At 39.2% G+C, this 12,013-nt stretch overlaps 1 protein-coding gene across 3 annotated transcripts in view; it reads right to left on the reverse strand.

The window, feature by feature from the left end:
* Positions 1 to 12,013, reverse strand: part of MAST4 (microtubule associated serine/threonine kinase family member 4) — a 553,319-nt gene that overhangs the window by 372,878 nt on the left and 168,428 nt on the right. For all 3 annotated transcript variants that reach the window (XM_044267825.1, XM_044267824.1, XM_044267823.1), the window contains exon 3: positions 11,081 to 11,205. In XM_044267825.1, coding sequence (XP_044123760.1) covers positions 11,081 to 11,205 — 125 coding nt within the window. The remainder of the gene's footprint in view (positions 1 to 11,080; positions 11,206 to 12,013) is intronic.

The following is a 12,013-nucleotide window of genomic DNA, read 5'->3' on the forward strand; positions in this document are numbered from 1 at the left end:
CTGTCCACTTTTATCCACTACCCCCACCCCATTCCACTATGTACGTAATGCCATTGCACCTTGAAGTTTGCCTGACGATACTTGCTAGAGGTCGGCTCGCTCTTCCAGATCTATAAATTCTCACAGCTGCACACTATCCGACACATTGTTTCTTCTACTTTGCTGATTTTTCACAAGTCTCATTTCAGCTAGCTTTGAAGCTCCTTTTAAAAAGCCTATCACATATTTTTCATGTAAGGTTTTTAAAAAGTTTTTTGAGTAGCGTTGACACTCAATGTTATACTAGTTTCCAGCTTATGACATGGTGATTTAACTTCTGAATACATTATACCATGCTCACCCATCAGTTACCACAAAACACTAACTCTATTATCAACTATATTCCCTATGCTGTGCCTTTTAGTCCCAGAACTTACTCATTCCATAACTAGAAGCCTGTATCTCCCACTCCCCTTCACCCATGTTGCCCCTGCCCCCAACTCCCAGAACTCTGGCAACCATCACTTTGTTCCCTGTATTTGTCTGATTCTGCTTTTTGTTTATTCCTTTGTTCTAGTTTTTAGACTCCACAAATGACTACTTCATTTTGCATAATACCCTAGAGATCCATCCACACTGTCACCCTTTGTATGGCTGACTGTGTGTGGTGGTGGGGTGCTTCTGGATCTTGGCTATTGTAAATAATGTGGCTAGAAGCACATGGATATGGGTGGAATGGTATCTTTCGGAATTAGTGTTTTCATTTTCTTTGGATAAACAGCCAGTAGTGGAATTGCTAAATCATCTGGCATTTTGATTACTAATTTTTGGAGGAACTTCCATACCGTTTTCCAGAGTGGTTGCACCAATTTACATTCCCACCAACAGCACAGGAGGGCTCCTTTTTCTCCACATCCTCACCAACACTCTATTACCTTCTTGTATTACCTTTTTGACTTTAGCCATTCTGTCAGATATGAGGTGATCTCACTGTAGTTTTGATTTGCATTTCCCCAATGATGAGTGATGATCTAGAGCACATTTTCATGTGTCTGTTGGCCATCTGTGCATCTCCTTTGGAAAAATGTCTATTCAGGTCCGCCACCCATTTTTAATCACAGTACTTGTATTGGTTTCATTTTTGTGTTCTTTTGTTTTGGTTTGGTTTGATTTGGGGGTTTTTTGGTGTTAAGCTCTTAAGTATTTTGGGTATTAATCCTTTATTGAATAAATCATTTGCCAGTATCTTTTCCCATTCAAAAGATTGCTTTTTTGTTTTGTTGATGGTTTCCTTCACTGTATAAAAGCTTTTTATTTTGATGTCGTCCTAAAGGTTTATTTTTGCTTTTCTTTCCTTTGCCTCAGTAGACATAGCTAGTAAACTGTTGCTACAGCCAATGTCAAAGACATTACTCCTTTTATTCTCTTCTGGAATTCTTGTGGTTTGGGGTCTCACATTTAGGTCTTTAACACATTTTATTTTGTGTATGGTGTAAGAAAGTTTGATCCTTTGGCATGTAGCTGTCCAGTTTTCCCAGCACCATTTGTTAAAGAGACTGTCCTTTTCCCCCATTATATATTCTTCCCTCTTGCGTCTTAGATTAACTGACCAAAGTAGCATGGGTTTAACTCCAGGCTTTCTATTCTGCTCCGTTCATCTACGTGTTTCTATTGTGTGCTGGTACCACACAATTTTGATTACTACAGTTTTGTAGTATATCTGGAAATCTGGAACCGTGACACCTCCAGCTTTGTTCTTCCTTCTCAAGATTGCTTTGGTTATTTGGGGTGTTTTGTGATTCCCATATGAATGTTAGTATAATTTGTTCTAGTTCCCTTAAAGAAAAAAAAAGCTGTTGGTATTTTGAGAGGATTGCATTGAATCTGTAGATTGCTTTGGGGAGTACAGACATTTTACCAATATTAATTCTTCCAATCCATGAAATAGCTTTCTAATTTTTTATGTTTCTTCAATTTCTTTCATCAATGTCTTATAGTTTTTACCTCTTTGGTCGTGTTTATTCCTAGGTATTTCATTTTTCTTGGTGCAATTATCAATGATATTGTTTTAATTTCCCTTTCTGCAACTTTGTTATTAGGATATTAAAATGCTACCAACATCCGGGTATTAATTTTATATTCTACAACTTTACTGAATTAATTTATTTCTTCTAACAGTTTCTTGGTGGATTCTTTAGAGTTTTCTAGGTATAATATCATGTCATCTGCAGATAGCGACAGTTTAACTTCTTCCTTAGCAATGTGGATGACTCTTTTCTTTTCCTGTCTGATTGTTGTAGCTAGGACTTCCAGCACTATGCTGGAAAGAAGTGGTAAAGGGGACATCCTTATCTTGTTCTTGCCCCAGGTTTTTCACCATTGAGTATGATGTTAACTGTGGACTTTTCATATATGGCCTTTATTATATTGAAGTATGTTCCCTCTAAACCCACTCTGATGGTAGCTTTTTTTTTTTAAATTGTGTCAAATGCTTCTTCTGCATCTGTTAAGATGATGATATAATTTTTATCCTTTATTTTGTTGATGTGCTGCATTATGGTGATTGATTTAGGAATATTCAACCGCCCTTGTTTCTCAAGAATTCAGGAATTAATCCTTTTATTGTATTGCTGAATGTGGTTTGCTTTTTTTTTTTTTTGAGGGTTTTTACATCTATGTTCATCTGGAATACTGGCCTATAGGTTTCTTTTTCTTGGTGTCTTTGCCTAGTTTTGGTATCAGGGTAATGCTGTCCTCGTAGAATGTGTTTGGAAGCTTTCATTCTATTTTTCCCTCATATAGATTTTAATACTAATTGTAAAATAGTAACTCCCTTAATAGCCAATTAACTAATAAACATAATGAGATATACAATGATTCAGAATCCAATGCTAGATTGACACTTCATGCCAATGAAATACATGAACTCTCACCTATACTGTTCATTCCACTAACCACGAAAGTTTAAGTCTAGAAAAATACAGTAGGGGGAAAAAAAAAAAAGAAAAATACAGTAGGAAAAGCATCAAAACATGCAGGCTTTTCCAGAACCATAAAACCCAAAAGTTTCTTAAGCCTATTAAGTACAATGATAATTTTTCATTTTTTCCCCAGGAAAGGAAATGTTCCATTCCCATGTCCTCCCTCCCACAAACCACCTTCTAATTATTACGGGCTTGTTTTTCCAGGGTGACAGAATCCTTTTGACAATGAGGCAGCAAAGAATCAAGTGCTCAGGTTTTGCCAGGGGAGCAAAGGAACATGTTGTGTCAGACCAGGAGTCCATAACAGTGGCACCCATCCACTGGTGCATCAAGGGACCCTGCCATGATGGCAGCCAAAACTGCTTCACCGCCTTTATGTGGATTACCTCCCCAGACACAGAGGTCAATCAAATCATTGAGAGCCTGGCAATTCAACTAGTCTGAGCTCCAGGAAGCCAAATGAAGGAGCCTCAGAAAACCCAAAGTTCTTTTAATTAAGATCTCCTAAACGTTTACTAGTAAACAACCATCATCTAAGCAATAAATACATATCAGGCAGTGCCCCGGGTGCTAAAAATACTGTAGAGGCTCAGACAGCTGAGGGGCCATGACCTGGCATTCCCTGGGTCATCTCATACTGCTTGGTGAACAGGTGAACCAGCTTCTAAACAGATACACCAGCTGGGTTAGAGGGTAATAAGTGAAACTGAAGCCTGAACATACACACAAACTGATATATACACATATATATGGTATTACTACTGTTAATTTAAATCCCCTCTGTGATGATAAGAAATTAAAACAGGGCACACATATCTTCTCTTTAAATCCCCCAATATATTTCTGGTCACTATTCATTCCACTGATACTCAAATGCCTTGATAACATCCAGTCCCTAACTGGCCAGTGCATTCAGGCATCCCCCCTCAGACAGCTGCTTTGGCAGGTACCCTATCCTTCCCAGGAAGGACAACACAGAAGGAAGGTAAGGACTGTTTCCTAATCTTTGCAAATGTCAGGAAGAGAAAACTGAGAGGGGAAGTTTTAGGTGACGAATCCAGCTGCAATTTCATTTTAGGGGAAAAACCTACCCCCCCCACCCCCTGCCCTCACCTGCCAGATCCGTAGTATTTCAGTCATTAACACACTGAATCACAATGAACTCAGTGTATTTTTTTCTGCTAATTATTCTCACAACATCCACGCATGTTCAGAGTAAGGAGGCACAGAGGCAGGAGTTGGGATTATGACAAGGATTTTATAGTTTGATTTTCACCTGATCTTTGATTTACAGACTCATGTTAAACCAGCGGCTCTGTGGATGGGCCCAGGTGAACTCATAATGAGATTTATCTTCATGGATTAGGCCTGACCTATAATAATCTGCTCAGGGCTCCCTATGGCTATTTCAGCACTGAGTTATGAAAATTCCTCCCTTCACTATAAACAGAACCTAGCTCAGAGGGTAATAACTGGGAGACGTATTACTCCTGGAGTACAAGCACTCTTGAGACTCTGATTATAATGTCCACAGCTGAAGGCACTATTTCACAATTGAGATTACTACTTTCCAGATGAAAAAAATTCTGAGCTACAGAATAATGCCTTCAGCTACATATACTGTAATCACACTCGGGACTTCTTATGTCCCAAGAGCAACACAGGTTACCAACAGTTGGTAAGGGAAGCTGATTTAGGGAATGGAAGGAAGAAGTTGCAGGAAGAAGCTTAGATAACCCTAACTTCCTATTTGCTTTATTCAGAGGCTTAGGAGTAAGAGTTCAACACGTCCAATAACCTTATTAACTTCACTAAAAATCTAACAAATTTAAAAGAATAATTATTTCATGTAGTAAACAGTAAACTAGCAAAGTTTTTTTGTTTTGTTGTTCTTTTTTTTTTTTTTTTAAGAAGACAATACTGACTACTGGCCATGGTGTAGTGAGATGCACTTTCTCAGTATATAAATATATAAATCTGAACAGTGTTCATAGAAGCAATATTTAGCAGAAGTACAGAGACCTTCCATAGTGTTCATACCCTTTGTCACAGTGATTCCACTCCAAGAAGTTACCCTAAAAACAGAGGTGAACAAGGAGTTATAAAAGCCTGCTCATCACCATTATCTGCAATAGGAACAACTAAATAACCTAAAATGAAATAACCTAAAAACTGAAAAATAACCTAAACGGAGAAATTTTGAGAAATCACGGAATGGAATATGATGCAATCTTTAAACTGAGTCACAACGGCTAAAGAGTATGCAAACTCATAGTTGTATTCTACAACTTTGGTTAAGCCATTTATCCAAGGGCATTCAAATTGTTCCTGCATCAATATTTAACAGATACTATCTCAGAGTTAACTAATTGGACTTCAGCTCAGGTTTTTGTTTTTGAGCTATAAGGCTAATGAAGTATTGATATAATATTAAATGAGTGCAAATAAAGTCTGTGCCCTAAATAAATGCTGACATTATGCCAGTGCATTCTGAATGAATTAAAAAGGAAAAATGCACTTTTGCATACGTTTAGTGAATTTTCCCTGACTCTTCATCATGCATTTGTGCAAATGGAAAAGATGAATATTCATCAAGGCTCTTTGAATTTATTACAGTTAAAACAGTTTGGTCTTAATATTTATAGTACATCATGAAACATAATTTTTCATTAAAAGAAATGGATACTATGTCAAAAGAGGGCCACTGAAGAAACATGAAATTACACCATTGAACCTAATATTAAAAGTTGAAAAACATTACTTGAAAGCACTTCCCCCCTTCAAAAATGTTAGCTATTCTAGAAAGTATCTTCCAGTGTGTCAGGTAATATTGAGTCAAAATGAGGAAGCAAGAAATAAGCTGGCAGGAAGGACAGAAAGATTACACTACTGCTCTTAGCAGGTGATCTGAGAGAATGGACTCACTTCCCTCCCTTCTAGTAATACTGCTTCCACTAAGCCTGACAACCCCGAGGAAGCACTATTCTGATAAACACCAGGTACATCAACACCAGCATTTCCTAGGAAACAAGCAACAGGCAAAGGACTGCCCATGAGATGGTTCATGGGATCCTCACAAAACTTTATGAGGTTACTACATAGATGAATAAACCAAGGCTCACACAGCTCCTAAGTGCTAGAGAGTGGAGCTGATCTCTTAATCGGTTTGCTCCCCAACCCCAATGCCCCTTTACCAACTTAACCATGATAGTTTAACTCTGGAATATAGTTTCCACAGTGAGTTGGTCTCTGGCTTGAAGATTAGCTTCTCAATTAGGCTAAACCTAAAATGTTAACCACAGATTAAAAACTAAGCCAACAAAAATAAACAGGAGTCCACTTTAGGTCCCTAAAAATGTATAGATAGGAAATAACATTTGTTTATGCATTCATCAAGTCTTCAATGGGCAGTTACTCTGTGTCACCACTACTCCAGGCCTTGGGAAGACAGCTGGGGAAACAGGACAAATCCCTCTACTGTCATGAATTTTTCATGACAATGGTTGATAAATATGTAACACAATAATAAACTAAATTGTTGTATACTGGGAGAGGATGAAGCTCTGGAGAAGAGTGGGGAGTGTGGCCTGCAGTGTGGGGAGCAGTTTCAAACAAGATGGTCAAGGAGGACCTCAGCAAGAGAAGACATGATAGGGTCAGGTCCACATACCACGCAGATGAAGCTCATGATTCAAATCAAAGAGAAAGTTGGAGAAAAACACTGTCAACTGGTTTTCACTGTGTTTGTACCATCTGTCCATGACTCCAAAGTACAAAAGAAGGGAGGATTTTACATGATGGCCACATACACTGTTTTTAAACTTTAATCATCGAGGCTTACAGCACCTTATTTTCCTACAGAAAAATAAGTTACCACAGGTCCTGCTTTTGTCTCTTGAAATCTCCATCTTTCTTGCCAGAAAGCAGCATCTGTATAAATCCCCCTGCTTCTGACAACTCTGACTTCTTTGATAAACTACCCATGTGTGTGGGGAGGGACAGAAAGATGGAAGGAGCAAATGGAGAAATGAGTTTTCCCCTCTTCAGATTAATGTATATGAAGTATACATCTGACACTTCATCAGCACTCCCGGCTGGTGTCCCAGCAGGCGGATACTGGCTGAGCATGGATTCTGCCAGCTACCAGGCTACTTAGGATGAATTGGCAACATGCCATTTATCTGAAATGCCCAACATGTCTGGAAGAGGGAGCACAACGACATTTAGTACTGCCAAGGAAAACTAGATACTTCAGGCTAGGAATTAATCTCCTCCTTGAGAAGGTAGTTAGCATTACCCTCCAGCTTGCCTATGGCATTTAAATCACTATAGGTCATGCAGTTACTAAAATTCATACCTAGCAAGCCACGAGGCCTTCATTTACATCTTACTAACATATGGATACCTCTCAGGCGGAGAGTCGTACTTTTCTGCAATGTTTGTTGGTGTGTTGAACAGGAAATGCTGTTTTATCCAGTGTAATGCTGTCATGTGGACATTTTGATTTGTTTTTCCAAATTTTTCCATATGTGAAGACACATACGACTTCAACTTCAGTGAGACAACAGAACATTTAAGTCAATGTGACCCCATCATGACTGCGTACAAGCATATTCACTGAATTTCCTTGAAGGTGGACAGGGATCCTCTCTTCACTATTTTGTCATTGTAGTTTTTGAGCAGCTGATGTGGAACTACACAAGATTTGGTCCATTACCCAGACTTCATGGCGAATTACGAATTTAAGATACACACAGAACAAAAACAGAGAGGTTTTAGACGGATAGTCTTATTAGGACACCCATTACGGCACAGAGAATCACATCATCATTCTCACCTTGCAAGCAGAGTCATCTTTCACTTTGTAGGAATAATTATTAATCGTAATTATTAATAATAATAATAATTATTATTATTCATTCCATCAACAATATTTATTGAGTGCTTCCTGTGTGCAAGGAGTTGTGCCAGGAAACGTGAGGAGTACAAATCAGAGGAGACAGGAGTTCTGCCCTCAAGGAGCTTGCCATCTAGCAGGAAGAGTGACTTAAAGTTCCAAGATGGGGCAGTGGAGTTGAGAACAGTGGCCTGGAGAGCGGGTCAGAGTGAAGCACTTTCCACAGTTCAGGGCACCATGTTACACATCACTTGTTTAGAGGGAAAAGGAAAAAGGAGAAGTTCTGTGGGGCATTTCCATCTCTCAACCAACATTCTCTACCACTATAGAGACAGTTTGTTGTAATCAGTAAGGTAATTCAGATGTAATCCAATCTAAGAAATATGAAACAGATTAATGTTCTGCAAAGGGTACCAAACGCAGCAAAAGTCATTAGCCTGAACTGGGCGATATACTGAAATAAGCGATATGGCCCAGAAAGCTGGGCAGCTAGCAGAACAACAAGGAAACCAAGATGGCACGCTGCCTATCAGCTCTCCTCCAGCTGTTACTGCTCTTATGAGGACAGAATGTGGGGCGGGGCAGGAGAAGACTTGGTCAAACAGTCTGCAAATAGTTTTCCTTCGACTAGCATCAGGAAGTAATGAAGTCTCTGAAGGAAAGACAGTGAGTTAAACCTTCACTGTCAAGTCAAAGATTAACTGCAGTCTGGCTTTCATACTCAAGCTTACCCAAAATATGTTACTAACAGAAGTAGTAATATTGCTAACAATTGAGACTTGCTATGTGCCAGGTACTATTTTAAGCTTGCTGTCTATGGGATTTTAGCACTTTCTCTAGTTCTGCTCTCAAGCAAACAGTATAAAAACTCACAGGACTGATATGCTAATAATTAAATGACTCTAAAGAGTAAGAATTTCATCAGACATATTCGGAGGAGTACTCTTTTGTGTTTTCTATTAATAGTTCTCTTTATCTTTTTAACTTATTCCAAATTATCTTAGGTCACTTGACATGTGTTTTACCAATGAATGAATCAACTTCTGTTTCTGAGTATGGGACTACCAGTATTAGATGAGATTATTCCTTTTAACAGTGTTGTTTTATTCAGGATAATTTATTTGCCAAGCAACACATAGGACTGCTATCCAAGTGTGAAGAGTAATTCTGCAGTGACCCAAAAAGCACCTCTCTTAAAAAAGTAATAATAATAATAATAATAATAATTGTGAGGCATTTCCCTCTTTTCTTAAAAAGTAAATGCTTTCAGTAAAATTAGCTTTCAATAAAATTCTCCAAGAAGAAAAAGTAACATTGAATTTGGGAATGGGATGATGGCAAATGGTAACTACCATCATTTTAACTGTACCTTGAAATACAAGTCCTAAAATTTTAAAGAGAGGAAAACAATGAACTTCACTTAAAAGACCATAGTCAATTTTGAAGTCAAAATATTCTGAAACTTTTTTAGGAATAATTTTTCACTATCTTCACAATCTTTATTATTCTAGAAGTAAAATCAAAAGATTCCAAAGCTGATTTCCAGGAACTGCTTAAATACTCCTTTCATCTTGCAGGCACGCTGAGTTGATAAAATAGGAGAAACTATATGATTTGCCCAAGTTTATATAGCTACCTGGTGGCAAAGTAAGACTTTTGTCAGAGATCTGACTTAAATCAAATCTTAAGTCAGAGGTCTGACGTAAATCAAATCTCTCTGCATTACTGAATGAGTCTCAAATATTCAACTTATTACTAATGCATAAAATCATAAGGCACCATAATGCACTAATATATTATTTGCATCTCCATCAGTAAAAGATATTTAAAAATCTATTCCCAAAACATGCAACCCTACCACCAAAAATTAACTTGTAGAGACTTCTAGGCTATGCCAAAGGTTGAAGGAGAGAAGGAACAGACCCAGAAGAAAACAAAATTCTAGGAAGCATCGTGGTTGAAAATAAACATCAACACTGGAAGAAATGAACAAGGAATGCAAGACGCCAAGCTGCAAACAAATACGCAAACATGGATGCCAAGGGCCAACAGGTAAATGTGCAGAGAGCCCTGAGGTGGGAGTAACAATCAGTTTCAATTACCACAAAAAAGAAGGGTCCAGGCCAAAATCATCAATGGATAGGCAATCTAGGGGAAATTTTTGATGAGAAAACATATGTTCTCATGGCCTGAAATTTACCTTCCCATAGAATGCTTACTGATGGCAAGATTAAAAGTCTAATTCCAGTGGAGGCATCAACACCATGACTCTGTGTGTGTGTGGCGGGGGGGGGGGGGTTGGAATTAACAACACAGTGAGGGGCGTATGGACATGATGGGCCTGCAGAAGGTAAGCCCTGAAAGGACACATCACCACCCATGCTCTACTCTGGCCTGGAATGCAAAATTTGAACCTCACCAAGAGGAAACATCAGACACGTCAGGCACGACTAACAGGAGAAACATCCCATTCTTTAAAATTGGGAGGGAGAGGATAGTCTTCAAAAATATCTACATCACAAAAGGCAAAGGAAGGCTGCAGAAAAAATCCAGATTAATAAAGACAAAATAGATATGACAATTAAATGCAATATATGACCCTCGACTGAATCCTACACTGGAGGAGAAATGTTACACAAGACACGATAGAGCCAGTTGATAAAAATGAAATACAGAATGGCTTGAGTACCATAAATTTACCAATGTTCCTAACTGTGGTAACAAAAGGCCATGAGAGACACAGCTTACTCTCAAATAGTTGAAGCAATTATCTGAGTGTGTGTACACAGATATGTATAACACATATGTATGTACCTACCTCAGCGTATATCCAAGGAGAGAGAAAAAAACAAATTTGGCAAGAAACTAATAGCTGGATCAATATGTTCTATGTATTTTTCATATCCTTCCAACTTTTTAGGAAAGCTGACGTTATTTTCAAATGAAGTATTTAAGAAAAAAAGCTCAGAGATATTTTCATTTCTGTGGAGGGAGGAGAGGAAACAGTCGATGTGTCAGAAACACTACAGATTAGGTTGGGGGTGTGGAGAAGAGACTTGGAAAAAAGTAGCACACTCCGTGCAAAAAATGTCACATTGCTTAATGCTAAATGTGGTTTAGTTCGAACCTAGTTAAATTCAATAAACTGAAAATAGTCCCTACGGTGGTGGGGAGAGGACACCGCATCGATGCACCGCGGACCGCAGCAGAGGACACTCACCAGGCTGGCGGTGAGCGACGGTGCCGACTGGCCCAGGGCCTGGCTGCGCATGCGCACGAGGTTGGACGTCTCCGCAGAGGCTGGCCAGGCCTGCCCGGCTACAGGGTTTGGAAGGAGGTACCTCCCTGTTGGGGTGAAAGAGAAGACAGGGTAAGTGGCAGGCAGAATATCACCATTTCTGTGTCGACCACAGGTGCCTTCTTGGCCATCCTTCTATACTGCTTCTGTCATTCTCCTTATATTTATTCATCAGAACCAGAGGAATATTGTTTTAATTAAGTCAAGGGATCCAGTCCCGAGTTCTGACCCTGATTTCCCACATTAACCCAAGGAAACCTCTCCGGCTCCAGCATGGGCAGCTTTCAGCAAGGGCAGGATACAGCATCTTGTGACCTCTGCCTATCCCACAGGAACTTGCGGAGCATACAGAGCATACACACAAAGCACCCTCAGCATCACAGAAGTAAGTCTGCACTTACAAATGCACTTTTTAAATATCTAATACGAAAAATGATATCAGGATCAATGAGAAAAGAGCTGACAGAGTAGAGCTCATGACCAACAAAAGGAAGAACTAGAATTCTCTCAAGGGGAAATGGAGCTGGTGCTTCATTCTCGAAGCTTCCCTCTCTGAAGAACTGGTGGTCATCCCTTCAGAGAGGGTTCTTCCCTCTCTGAAGAACTGGTGTGTCCACAGGACACACATGGTATCCATTCACATATGTCAGTGACATCGGTGTCAGACTAGGTTCACCGAGCAAGTTATATCAACCCTGAAATCTAATATAGGTCTATGCCTTTAACAGTCAAACAGGTGAACCAATTCACATTATGTTACTTCCTCAGCACAAGGACTAAACTAGATACCAACACACAGGAAATAAGGTTCCTTGACTTCAGGGAGTTAGGATGGACGTGAATATTCATGCAGTA

Source organism: Neovison vison, chromosome 1 (genome assembly GCF_020171115.1).
Source record: "Neovison vison isolate M4711 chromosome 1, ASM_NN_V1, whole genome shotgun sequence".
Classification (NCBI taxonomy): Eukaryota; Metazoa; Chordata; class Mammalia; order Carnivora; family Mustelidae; genus Neogale; species Neogale vison.